Source organism: Typopeltis vanoorti, chromosome 2 (assembly GCF_054136105.1).
Source record: "Typopeltis vanoorti isolate ZY-2024b chromosome 2, IOZ_Tvanoo_1.0, whole genome shotgun sequence".
NCBI classification, from domain to species: domain Eukaryota; kingdom Metazoa; phylum Arthropoda; class Arachnida; order Uropygi; family Thelyphonidae; genus Typopeltis; species Typopeltis vanoorti.
In genome coordinates, this window is record NC_143550.1 from 179,119,892 (window position 1) to 179,134,710 (window position 14,819).

General features: G+C 36.1%; 1 protein-coding gene across 1 annotated transcript in view; it reads right to left on the reverse strand.

Moving 5' to 3' along the window:
• trio (trio Rho guanine nucleotide exchange factor) overlaps positions 1-14,819 on the reverse strand; it is a 1,056,141-nt gene that overhangs the window by 906,791 nt on the left and 134,531 nt on the right. Inside the window, exons 8-9 of the mRNA XM_090403001.1 lie at positions 13,199-13,439; positions 9,391-9,513 (exon numbers count right to left, since the gene is read on the reverse strand). Coding sequence (XP_090259127.1) covers positions 9,391-9,513; positions 13,199-13,439 — 364 coding nt within the window. The remainder of the gene's footprint in view (positions 1-9,390; positions 9,514-13,198; positions 13,440-14,819) is intronic.

Here is a 14,819-nt window from a genome sequence, read left to right on the forward strand (position 1 = left end):
GTGTACAGTCAGTTCCTCATGTGTATAAATTACATTGGTATTAATAATCCAATATCTGTGTTATCTTTAACCTCACAGATGACTATGGCAAAAATACATGTCATATGTTTAACACTATCAAGACAGGACTATGCTCTCAGAGTAAATCAAAATTATAAGCTTCATCAGTTCATAGTATGTACTCTAAGATGTACATGATACCGTAATAGTCCAAAGTAGTTAAATTTTAACTGCAGAATGCAGAAATAACAATGCAACTACCAGCCTTGAACCAAATACATTTCCTCAGTTGCATCATCACCAGTAGATGACTATCCTCATGAAAGATTATTAACAAATAAGATGAACAGTACTAATCTAGAACTGGAACACTTGTGATGCGTCACTGGTTGCCTTTCTTTTCTGAGACACTGCCCCACTACATACACCACTTGCTAGTATCTTTCAGAAAACCAGTCTCCTATCTATCTGACTGATCTATTATTTATTACACCTCTCTTACTTGGACACCACCTTACCATGTAGAAATCAGTCAAATGGTTTCAAAATCTAAAAATATCACTGTGTATGAATATTCCCTTAATTATAATTTTCACTTTTTCAAAATAAGTGAAAAAAAAAAAATGAAAGCAGGTACATAAAGCACAACTTGCCCTTCATAAACTCAAGATGGCTATAATTGAGAAACTCATGTTATCAATTGAATTCTATTCTCTCTCTCTCTCTCCCCCAATCCCCATGAACACAGATATACATGCTCTATAACTGGAAACATCTTTACTTAATTTATTTTTTTATAATAATTCCATCCATGAGATGCTGTTCAAGCTATGCTACCTTAGTACTGTGAATGAGAGAAAGGTGAGGTGAGGAGAAAGAAGAAACTTGTTAACATTAGATTTGTATATTGTAGTCTTATAGATTGTGAGCTTTAGGAAATACATAAGAGGGAAAACGGGAAAAAAAAAAAAGAAGAATCAAGAGGAATTAAAATTTGTTCTGTAATTTTGAATTTGTACTATGAAAGGATACTGAACAGCTGGTGCACTCCGTTTCAAAAGATTCAGAAGAGAGTGGGGAATGATCAATGCCAATTCTGATGTACAGTTTCTATGGAAATATTTGAAGAAAAAAAAAAAAAAAAAGGAGTAGAAACAGAACATCAGAACATCTGTGTGAAAGAGTTGATTGAATTGGTGAAATATAGTAATTAAAAAAAAAACTAATTGCTCTTTGTACTAATTCAAGTACTTTTTGGGAGCTGTTAAGACAAAACCTGATATATGAGTAAAGTACTCGACAGATTGAATTGATTCGTATGGAATCAGCACTTGTTCTAAGCTAAAGTAACATCTTAAATGAAAGAGAAAACTTAATGTTTTGGATTTTTTTGAATGTAGAAGAGAAGATATTTGTAATGTTTATGCCATGAGATTAGAGGTTAGAGTAATCTCAAGAAGAGAAATCTCATCTTGACTAGATTTGATGTCCTCCCCCACAAAAAAAAAAAGGAAAAAAAAGCAGGATTGATTTCATTAGCATTGAAATTAACAAGATTAAAGCAGTCAGTGATATATATATATATATATATATGTGTGTGTGTGTGTGGCGATCAGCTTTTACTCGGTTGTTATACATTTGAAAAAATAGATTTAATGACTCCAAGACCGAGATAACATATAAACATTTTAATGATAAATACTACTAGTTTCGGCATATAGCAGCCTTCTTCAGGTATTTATAAAGGAAAGGAATACTAATAAACATTGAATTATTTAAACAAACTTGAAATTACAGGTACAAATTGCCTCACATAATCGATACATAAAAACATTGTATTTTTCAAGTTGTTCCAACTGGCGTGCCATTGTTTGTTGCAATTGTGCGTGCAAGTTCACGTGAACGCCAATATTGAATAACTGCAGCATGGCTATCTGGGATGTTATAACTTAAATTATTATTTAAGTGGACCGGGTTCAGTAGGATTTCCCTTGATTCTAAAAGATCTCATGCAACTGCGTTATCCAGTCATGTTCTTTTTTCAAATAATCCTAATGATGACCAACAAAGCCACTCTGTATGCTGGAATAGATCAAAAAATATTTTTCGCTGTGAAGATGAGTTTGAAAGGAAAATCGTAGATATATATATATCACTTCCTATAAAAGAAAGAGAGTAGATGAAAGAACACCAGCATTAGTTGCAAAGTTTGATTGCATTTGTTGCATAGTTGCTTTGTGAAACACCAATTAGTTACAAAGTTTCAGAGGATATAACATGCATCCTGAGGTTAAAGCTTGTTTCAAGATAGCAACCAGTTGCAGAAGATAGATATATGATGGAAGCTTACTTAACAGGCCTTAGATATCAAGAGCAACTACCTGATATTATTATTATCTTCAGATACCTCCACGGAGTCAAGTACTCATTGAGGGAAGCTACATATCACCCATACCAGTCATACCTTTCATAAATTCTTCCCATCTCCAAAGGTGGGAAGTGCAGGTAGTGTAATGTCACCTCATGCATATGTCCAAAGGTGCATAACAAAAGCAAGATGACCTGTTTACTGACAGTAGCAGGAACTACACTGGCAATAATTTATTAGTTGATGACTCAAGATGGGCATTAATGGTTTTATTTTATTTATTTATTTATTTATTATTTTTTTTTTTAATGGAGTGAAATCAGATTGTAATTAGATAGAAAAGATTTCTTATCTTTCTCTTAAGAATAGATTGAACACGGACTAATTTTCAGACCACGGGATGGATACAGATAATTTTTTTTTTAGGGGGGGGGGGGAATATAAAGACCGCATAGAACAAAATCAACTGTGGAGCACAAATCTTGAGTATAGTTGAGAAATGTCATCAGGACTATTAGACCTTTTGTCATCCACTTTGGATATGATGCTTATGATCTTTCTAATGAAAAATCACAGAGATCGTTGAATGTTGGTATATATGAAATGATAGAGAAGGGCGTTTCTGTTCTAGGACCTTTGTTGTTTAATTTTATTATTATTATTATTATTATTATTATTATTTGACACCTCCAGGGAGTCCAAGACTCATCGAGGGAGAGTGTGCCAACAGCATCGAACGATTGGCCCCCTTCCAACTACTAACCGCGCTCAAACTTACTTAACTGAGCCATTAGTAGCAGAGGCTCTGATATAGTTCAAGGTGTAAGAGAAGATATTCAATTGTTTGTTGATGATGCTAAATTAGGAAGAGCAATGTCAGGAAGTTCTGATGTGATGATGATCCAAAAGGATTCGAATAGGTTGGTGATTTCGGCTGAGGAATAGAGATATCACTTCAATGTTAACAAGTATTAAATCATTCACTATAGACAGAGAAAATAGAATGATGTTTATCATATTGAAGGAAATGTGCTCCAGAAGGTGGAAAGGTTGAGGGATCTCATGATTTTCATGGATAGGGGACACATCACAAAAGTTGTGAAGGTAAAGAAAACTACTAATATGATGCAAAGAACACTGGTAAGTAGTAGGGATAAGTAGGAGATACTCCAGTGTATAAGACACTAATCATGCAACATTTTGATTTCTGTACACAGATCTGATCACCTGGTGATGTGGGCAATAAGGAAACATAAGGCAAAGTGCAGAAGCAAAGCGAATGTGATATGCAAAGCTTGGTAGATAGAAAAAATGACATGACTGAGAGATATATATATATACAGATGGTAAGAGGCCTACCAAACAGATACAGGAGAATTCTGCACAAGATAACAGGTAATGAAAATGATAGTTCATCCCTGGAAACAGCATATACAAGGGTGGTCTGAAAAGTTCTTGGCCTAACAATAAAAAAAAAGTATTTATAATTTCAAAATAATTTTTATTTTTCAACATAATCTCCCTTAAGACTAATACATTTATTCCAGCGATGCGCCAGCGCCATTATCCTGTCCTGTAGTGGTCTTCAGTAAGATCTGCAAAATACCTCTCTTCAGCTGCAATCACCTCTCGATTCAAATAAAAATGCTGACAAGCAAGGAAGAGTTTAGGTTTGGGAAAAGATAGAAGTCAGATGGAGCCAAATCTGGGGAATAGAATAGATGTTCCAGCAATTCATAGTGCAGATTCCTTAATTTTCCCATTACCAAATTAAGTGCATTGTCCTGATGAAAGATGATTTTTTCCTCCTGCAAACCGGATCTTTCTCACGAATTTTTTCATCATCATCATCATCAAATTCCTGCCATGTACCCGCAAGGGGTGTTATGATAGTATATGATAGTTATGACAGGATATGATAGTACTACATGAAAAAAATTACATCATTACCAACTTCCTATCTACAATTTTCCTCCAAATCAGTCTGTTACTTGTCAAGACTCCAACATTATCAGATCTTATATTTCTATTGTTCAAGGCACTTTGTACCGTATCAATCCGATTATATCTCTGTCTTTCTCTAGGTCATTTTGCTGCAAACCTGGCAGAGAACACTTGTTTTGCTAATCTTTCCTCTCCCATTCTATTTAAGTGACCATACCACCTGAGATTAGCTCTGCTAACGAATTGCTGGATGCTGACAATGTCAACTTCTTTCCTAATATCCTCGTTTTTAATATGATATTGCCATTGATGCCATCTGTTCACACCTATAATCTTTCTCAGGACTCTCATATCTGCAGACTCTAGTCTTTGGTCAAGTGTTTGACTTCTGACTCAGCTCTCAGATCCATACATTAAAACTGGTTTGAACACTGTCTTGTATACAGCTAATTTAGTGTCCGACTAATTTCTTTCTTATTCCACATGAATTTATTCAATTAACTTCCTACCATACCAGCTTTGCTGTTTCTGTTGTCTATATCTATATTTAATTTACCATCTTCAGTAAAAATTCCACAGGTTCTCCATTCACAACACAGTTGACATTTTCAATGATTCTGCCTATTTTCATTGTCTTTGTCCTTTTATTGCTGACCTTCACACCATATCTATTACAACAGCTATTCAATTTAGTCAGAGAATCTTGCAGACTTGTAGCGGATTTATTTAGAAGTATAACATCATCTGCATAAAGCAAAGAGCTGACATTAACATCTCCAATTTTGATATCATGTTTAATACCACTTTCCTTCATAATGTGATCCATATAGATAATGAATAACAGAGGGGATAATGTACATCCTTGTCTCACACCAGATTTAACATTAAACCATCTTCCTGTACTTCCTTTAATTCTAACTGCTGACTTACAATTCAAATAAAGACAAAGTATTGCTTGATATAATGCCCCATTGACACCATATAACTGCAGCGTATTGAATAGCTTCTCTCTTGTCACCTTATCATATGCCTTTTACAAATCAACAAAACTTAAATACAGATCTTTGTTATATTTCCATGCTTTCTCAACTATTTGTCGTAAAGTGAAGATCTGATCCTGACAGCCTCTATTTGGCCTGAATCCAGCTTGTTCTTCACCAAGCTTTTCTTCCACAATTCTTCTCAACCGTTTCTCAAGTATACTTGCATAGATCTTGCCAGGAACACTCAATAGGGAAATACCTCTGTAATTCTCACATTCAGTTTTATTTCCCTTTTTTATATATGGGTACTATGAGAACTCTACTCCAATTATCGGGAATTCGTCCCTCTGTCCAGGCTCTCTGAACTATGCAGTGCAGCCACTGTAAGACTTTTATACCACCATACTTCAGGATTTATGGTCGAATATCATCTACTCCTGCTGCCTTTCCACATTTCAAGCCTTTGATTGCTTTTTCTACTTCAAGTATGGATATGTATTCCTGACTGCATGCCTGGTCAGTGTTTTTTACCACTGTGCTGTCATCACTGCTTGTTTCATTTAGCAGTTTTTCAAAGTAATTACTCCATACTTCAAGGATATCTTTTTCTACCGTTTTCATGTCACCTTTATCATCTCTAACTCCTTTTACAGCACTCTTTCCTCCATTCCTAAGCTTCTTCAACAACCTCGAGAATATTTTGCCACCTTCTTGATATTTATTTTCTATATTCTTCCCAAAGTCCTCCCATGACTTTTGTTTAGCTAGTTTTACACTCTATTTAGCTTTCTTACATTTGTCACTGTATTCTGTAAGAGTAAAAGCTGACTTATTTGCCAGCAACTTTTGATATGCTTTCTTCTTTTCCTTCACTGCCTCTTTAACTTCCTGTGTCCACCAGGGAGTTCTGATTTTTTTATCCTTGCACACAACCTCACCACATGCCTCTCTGCCAGAATCAATCAATGTTTTTTTCAGAGTTTGCCACTGAATCTCCAAGGTTTGATTCCTGTTCTCCAACTCTTTCATTTTCTTTTCAATAATCTTTCTGTATTTTAGTCTACAGTTCACATCTGAGAGCTGCTCAACTTTTATTTGCTTTAAAACTTTCTTACATGTTATTCTTTTCAATATGAAATTCAATTTTATCCTGCTCAAGACTAAATAGTGATCACTTCCAATTTCAAATCCTCTGTACACTATGGTGTCCTGCACCAGAGAGAAAATATCACTATCAACAATACACATAGTCAATGAGACTTTTCTTATTCCTTGCCTCTTCTATCCATGTGAATTTGTGCACATTTTTATGTTGGAACATGGTGTTAGCAATAACCAGTCCATGTCCTGCGCAGAAATCCAACAGATATTTGCCATTATTATTAGCTTTGCTCTTTTCTCCAAATTTTCCCAAAATATTTTTGTATGTCTCACAATCATTTCCTACTCTGCTATTTAGATCCCCAACAAGGACCAACTTTTCCTTTTTCATTGTGTCAGTTGCTTTTTCTAAAGCCTCAAAAAATTCCTCCACTTCTACCATAGTCGAACCTTCTGTGGGACCATAGGCACAATTAAGTCTCATTGTCCAGTTCCCCATTCTCATATTTGCCCACATTACTCTACTTGGGACTGACTGCCATTCAAGAAGATTAGCCTCATATTTTGTGTTGAATACTATTGCTGCTACTTCTTTTCCTTGATTGTCATTGCCTGAATATAACATTTTGTATTTATTGCTCAGAAAGATCTCACCAGTTTTTGTCTTTTCCCCCCCCCCCCCCCACCCCCCCCCCCCCCCACCCCCCCCCCCCCCCACCCCCCCCCCCCCCCACCCCCCCCCCCCCCCACCCCCCCCCCCCCCCACCCCCCCCCCCCCCCACCCCCCCCCCCCCCCACCCCCCCCCCCCCCCACCCCCCCCCCCCCCCACCCCCCCCCCCCCCCACCCCCCCCCCCCCCCACCCCCCCCCCCCCCCACCCCCCCCCCCCCCCACCCCCCCCCCCCCCCACCCCCCCCCCCCCCCACCCCCCCCCCCCCCCACCCCCCCCCCCCCCCACCCCCCCCCCCCCCCACCCCCCCCCCCCCCCACCCCCCCCCCCCCCCACCCCCCCCCCCCCCCACCCCCCCCCCCCCCCACCCCCCCCCCCCCCCACCCCCCCCCCCCCCCACCCCCCCCCCCCCCCACCCCCCCCCCCCCCCACCCCCCCCCCCCCCCACCCCCCCCCCCCCCCACCCCCCCCCCCCCCCACCCCCCCCCCCCCCCACCCACCTGCTCTCAAACTCTTTCATTTTTTTCTTGAATAATATTTGTGTATTTTAGTCCACAGTTTACATCTGAGAGCTACTCAACTTTTATTCACTTTAAAACTTTCTTATATGTTATTCTTTTCAATATAAAATTCAATTTTATTCTGCTCAAGACTAAATAGAGTCCACTTCCAATTTCAAATCCTCTGTTCAGTCTGGTGTCCTGCACCAGTGCGAAAACATCAATATAAACAATACCAGTCCATGTCCTGAGAAGAAATCCAACAGGTATTTGCCATTATTATTAGCTTTGCTCTTTTCTCCAAATCTTCCCAAAATATTTTTGTATGTCTGACAATCATTTCCTACTCTAGTATTTAGATTCCCAACAAGGACCAACTTTTCCTTTTTCAGTGTGTCAGTTGCTTTCTCTAAAGCATCAAAAAATTCCTCCACTTCTACCTTAGTAGAACTTTCTGTGGGACCATAGGCACAAATAAGTCTCATTGTCCAGTTCCCCATTCTCATATTTGTCCACATCACTCTACTTGAGACTGACTGCCATTCAAGAAGATTAGCCTCGTATTTAGTATTGAATACTATAGCTACTCCTTCTTTTCCTGATTGTCATTGCCTGAATATAACATTTTGTATTTATTGCTTAGAAAGATCTCAACAGTTTTTGTCTTTTTTATTTAAGTCACCCCTATTATATCGATCTGGTACTTATCCAATTCCTCAGCTAGCTGCATTTCTTTGCCATTCCAGCTTCTTATGTTGATAGTACCAATCTTGAACTCTGGTGATGTTGAGTTGCCGTAAGTTTTAGGATTTGTAATCTAAATCAAATCTAATGATTTGATATCTAAAAAGTTGGGAATAAAATTTGTCTAATAATTTCCCTAGCAGCCACCTATAATTAAATAACTTGACAGGGAATGAGTGATGCTTTAAACTGAAAAGAAAAGATTAAATTATGCAAAAAATGAAATTCAATAATATATTTTGAATGCATTTAGAATGAAGCTGAAAATTTACTTGCCACTTGTGTCTGATAATTCATCTGTGGGGATTAGGCGAGTGGATTTCTGGTGCACTGCATATGCCTAATATGAACTATAAAATAACAAGGCAATTTATGAGTCTTTCTTTTCATCAAAAGTGGTTGTGGTGCTTTTTTGCAAGCCACTTTAGGCCCACAAGGAATTTATCAGATGATGAAATGAAAACCATCACTTGTACTGGGGGCCTGAAGTTCTGTGCTTGGACTCTAGAACAGGGTGTTTGAATTATATAATCCTCTTTGGATTATATTCCTCAAGAGCTCACTGTAGTGAGTACGGAAGTGGCGAACCCGAGGTACCTGATGCTGGACCATACCTTATTTCAGGTAATATACATCTGTTATAATATCTATAGGATTCTCCCTACTCTTATTTCTTTCTTTCTTTTTCTTCTTTCTTGTTCCACCCCCCCCCCAATGCTATTAGAGTAATCGACGGCTAGGGGTGAATCTTTCTATGTTTCTACTTTTTTCATTTCTTCATGCATAGAAGGCAATGGGAAACCATATGCTTCTACTTTTCCCTAGTTTGGATGAGCAGCAAAAGAGATGCTCATCTGCTGCAACCCTCTCGCTAGAGGATGCTACTGGACGATGACTTTGGATTATATAATCCTCAGCCTGCCCACAGTACTAATATACCATAGGTTTGTAAACTTCTTCTGTGTGGTTTGTGTCTATTGGAAAAATGATAACATAAAATCAACTGTATACAGAAGTGTCTGTCTTCATTACTTTATTGTTAAGAATAACATACAAAATACATAAGATTATTATGTTTACCATGGAAGCCATTGTGAAGTGGTTATGTTCATCTTGAAGATCTTTAGCTTCTTGGTAAGATCTGCCGATTTCTACATAATTGACTAGAAAAAGATCCCGATTATGATAGATCCAGTCAAACATCTATAAAATCAAAAGATAACAGAAAAGATTAATTACAATATGTAACGAGCAATGGACATCAATTAACTAAAAATATTTTTCATAATAATCAAAAAGCAGTAAAACCAATTTCTCAACAGTGCACTGAAAGCCAATTTGACTTCTTTTTCATATGTTGCTGTTCACCCAAGTTCCTCTGATGAAAACAGTGCTGGATCTTGTTCAACAGTGACAATTCCAACCAGCATGATAATTCACTGTGTTCATTGTGTTGAATCATCATGTTTGTTTCTGGTTTAAGCAAATACAGGATATAATTTTGTCAGCTAAGACCAAAATTTTCAGTCTATGTTTGTTCATTCAGTATATTCAGTTGATCCCTACTAAAATAGATGCAACATGCAGAGTCAAGGATTAGACATTATATCAGAAGCCCAAGTTGGTTTTTCTGTGCATTCCTTAAAGCTTGTGTGGAGGTCTCCTCAAGTTACCTAGATTTGGTTTATATATTTTAAATATGTACATATGTACACTGGTGTATTGCACTAAGAATTTATAAATGATTTTTTTGTTTTTTTTAAATGACAGCATCACCCATGAAATGCAAACCTATAATACATTATTATAATAGGTGAGCTAAAAGCCAAATAATCTGTGAATCATACTCTACAGACTAAATGTACTTTTTTTTAAGCAATTTCATGTCTTCAGTAAATAGGTAGGATCTCACTGGAATATGAAAATCATCCTACCTAGACATTCACAAACAGCTATGCCAAAGTGGTATCTTTGAACTCACAGCCTGTAGGTCCAAAACAGAGATATTATCCACTTCAGAGACTAATAAATATTAAGAGCAATAACTGACAGAACCATGTCACATTAAAATACAAACAAAGTACAAACATTAACTGGCACAGGTGCCAGTTAATGTTTGTACTTTGGGCACACCAGCATAAATATTAAATATGCACTCCCACAAAAGATTTAATACAACAAAAATACTCATGTGACAATACCCCCCCCCCCAACTGCACTGCTGTAAAATTCTTTGAAAAATAACATTAAGCAAAGTTTATTACAGCTATACAAGAAAAAACAAAACAAAACATGGAAACATGAAGCTCAAACTGATGTGGCTAAACAGCTACACAGCTGAGCATAGAAAGTTGGATGATTTCTAGTGATATTATGACTTAATGACATAATATCATGAATTGGCAAACAAAATTTTTAAAATGTTCAAGTAATTCGTGTTAAGAGAGTTCTGGCCATCACATCCTGTTTGTCAATATTACTTGAACTCATAATTTAGACCTTTTGTGTTTAATCCATTGGATGGATTGCTGAATTTCAGTAAATAGGCAAGTTTAAGGTTTTAGCCTTAAATCTTGAAAAGTCATTACAATTTAATTCTGAATATGTCAATAATAAGAATACACAGAAATATACTCAGCCAATCACGTCTACCTGATTGGCAGAATGTGAAGCATATCCACTTTCCAATAAACAAACAGACTGTGTCCTGAAAAGTTCTGTGTTTGATCTTTAGAGCAGGGCTTCTGAATTATATAGTCCTTATTCCACCCACGGTGCTAATACTCACATACTAAAGTTATATTAGTATTAGAATCTTCTTGGGACACAATTCCGATTTCTTTCCAGAAAGAAAGTGTCAGCATTAGATCATCCAGTTCCTTCAGATTCTCATCGTTATAAACCATAAAAAAGTCCTAAGCTGGTCAGCATTTTGCAATTTTCTTCTTTCTTCTTCAACCTGGATCAGTTCACTGCATAAGGAAGGACTCCCCCAATTTTCTACATTCTATTTTCAGCTTTTCCCATCCATCAATGAAAACACATATGGCAGTAAAACGTGGAAATTCCAGGTTTAAATGCTATAATTACAGATAAGAAATGCTAATAGAAAGCTTTCCTCTTCAGTCTAATGGGAATATCATATATGAAGATATCTTTCATCCTCCAAAAACCATCCAACCTAGTTATATCCTTTGTTTTATTTCTTCTATTTGTCCATCTTTAATATTTCTGATGTTTCCCAGATAAACGTATCAATTTATCCTCTCCACTTCTTGATCCAGTATAATTCCTTTTGGTATTAAATTGTCATTCATCATTATGTTAATTTTTTTTTTAAATTTGACTGAATAATTGAGCAAATTCTTGGACAAGGGATAGATTTTTGACATTCTTCTAAAGTGTGAAGGGTAAATCATGTTCTGCCTAAAGAAAGAAAGAATCCATTCTATCTCATTCAGGATAATTACATAAGACTCAATATGAGAATCAATTCTTAAACAAGTCTTGAATGTTTGAATGTTCTGGAGTTAGATTGAAGTCTATTTTCTTCATATGAAGATAATAAGGCAAGATTTACTCCAAATATTGAGTATTTGATCAATTTCTCCAGTTTATTTGTTCTGATTCCAACCCATTAAGACTGATATAAATCAGGACACAAATTTGTGCATGCCATTCACAATGATTTCTGGCTTGTGTTTCAACATACTATTTCCTATACTTCAACAATATTATCTATTACACCTCTGATGCTAGAACTCTTCCAGGATTCTTTTAATATTAGCATCCATTATTCTTCACTCACCACAAAACATGTTCAAACATGAGCATATGCATTTAAAGTTTCATGACATGCTAATCTATTGGATGAATTGATGAAATTCAGCAATTCATCCAATGGATTAAACACAAAAGGTCTAAATTATGAGTTGAAGTAATATCGACAAACAAGATGTGCATTCTTCACCAAGATCTTAGTCTAAAGATATCATTCCACTACTGGTATAAAATAATTTGCAAACTAATCTTTAAAAATTTTAAATCTTTAACTATTTCATGGGTTGTCGCATTCTTCAATCCTCTCAGGATAAAATGCTTCTTGAGATATTAACAAATGACTTCATTTTAAAGTCTCAAGAGACATTCAATCCCAACATGAATATTAAATGATCTTTCAATTTTAAGCATATGTTTATGCTGCAATGTATGCTCTATTGGACATCTCGCCCCCCGAAGAAATGTATTTTTAATCAAAATTTGAAACTTAGAAGGTGGGATCTATCCATCATATCCATAGTAGCAAAATGTTTGAAGTTAGTGAAAAACATTAGAAATTGAGTCCTTTCCTTTATTTAGTGTTACATGGTAATCAGCATGGTGATCACAACAGCAACTATTATCTATTAATATTAACTATTAACTCTGTAACTCAGTTGTTAATGCTATTAGCAACTGAGTTACAGAAGTTCCATGTCTAGAAATGAATAACGATAGCATTCTTTCAATAAGGAAATACTGTGAGCACACATATGAATTCAAAAATATAATAACTCACGTAAAATATTATTTAATAGTAAAATTTAGGCAAAAATTATACTATTAAATAATCTTTTACGTGAGTTATTCCGTTATTAGATTTTTGAATTGATAGCATTCTTAAAACCTTTTAAGCACAACCTACAGTGACATATCATAAGAGATAAAATTACTAGTTCTAGTTAAAATATCAGTGTTGTTTTAATACATAAAGCAGAAGAAAAAATAAGTTGTAAGCAAAGGTTGCTTGTTAAGCAAAATATAAATAAGCAGAAACCAGTAGATTGGTTTAAAATTAAATCAACTGCCAATAAATAATAACAGATTTCAGAAATTTTATAAATGTAACCTTTTGTGCGTCTTGCTCATAGAGACGAAGTTGAAGACACTGGTCTAGTTTCACTTTACGAACATGCCAGAGTTGTAAGAGATGCTGCCGGGCTACATGTACATTTTCTAATATCCTCATGACTTGCGGTACTGCACTTTGAAAATCGGCATTTCCTGCCATTCCAGCAGGAGCACTATCCCTACTGGAATAACCAGAATCACAGGAACCTGCACTACTCCCTCCAGCAGCAAAGCTTAACCTACATTTCAAAGAAATGTTCATTATAATGTACAAAACTATAAAAAAATTAGGTAAAAATAATTCTCATATTTTAAATCATACAAGAAGAAATGAACTATAGACGATCATACACACACACACACACACTTTAGTTATCAAGATTTAAGAAAGAGAAAACGTAAAACTTTATATTTAGAAATTCTTAAAAACTTTCTTAGAATTCATCCAAATTTCAATAAATGGAGACAGAATAAGTTTGCTGTGGTTGCTGACAAAAGTGAGAGGAAGATGCATGGGGATGGTGGGAGTAATAGGTTAGATCAGCATTTCCCAAACTATATTCCACGGAAAGTGAATAAGTAATCCATGAAAAATTATCAAAATTAATATGAGCTTGGAATGGTTTTAAATGCTGTGACAAGTTCAAACATGTTTGAAAATTAAGTGCTCCTCACTTTGCATGTGGATTGTGCTATTAAGGTCAGCACGCGCTGGCCCTGACTCAGCTGTCTGCGGTTGTCGACCTCCGAGCGTGAGTGAAGTATGGAGGTATCTATTCTAGGAAACGTGCGGTCACAAGCAAGGTCAATGCAATGCACTGCAGCCTAGCATGCTTGTAGTGTGCACTGTTGCATATTTGCGATGTGATACAGCCTGCTATGGCGATAGTGTGCGCTTAGCTTTACATTGAATACGAGACTGATGATACTCGACTCTAACCAAGGTGTTCCGTTAAAATTTCAGGATTTGTGAAGTGTTCCATACGGGAAAAGTTTGAGAAACCATGGGTTTGATGATTATAATAAATGGAGCATCAGTTTGATGAATATATATCTTGCTTCACAGAAATGGTGGCATAGAAGCATATGAATTATCTGTCATGTAGATAAGGAGAATAGGATAAATACAATATATTACTAAACAAGACAATTTGGAAGATACTGTACTTTGTGCTTGTAGATTTTGCTAAACCTATCAAATGAAAGCCACATTATTCTTCTAATGTTTTTTTCTTTCTTTGTGTAGATCATAACAATAAATGACATGAATAGTTTTGTCAGTTTAAAAGTCATGATGTCTATTAAAGTAAATCTTTATTGACAGTAAAAAAAATTAACAGCGAATCTTTTTCATCGTGTTTTTTTTAACATTAACATATCACTTATTATTTATGTGATATCCAATAACTACCAACTATTATCATAACTGTTTACTGTAGTGGAACAATCTATAAACCAGACCATTCACTACATACTGGTCTACAGTCAGACTAGAGTCAACCAACAAAATCAGCTCTCACTACAACAACCAATATTATAATAAACTCACTATAAGAGTGTGGTTACATCATTAATGCTCATTTAAAAGAAATTCACCAAAGCAGATCTTCTACCTACTG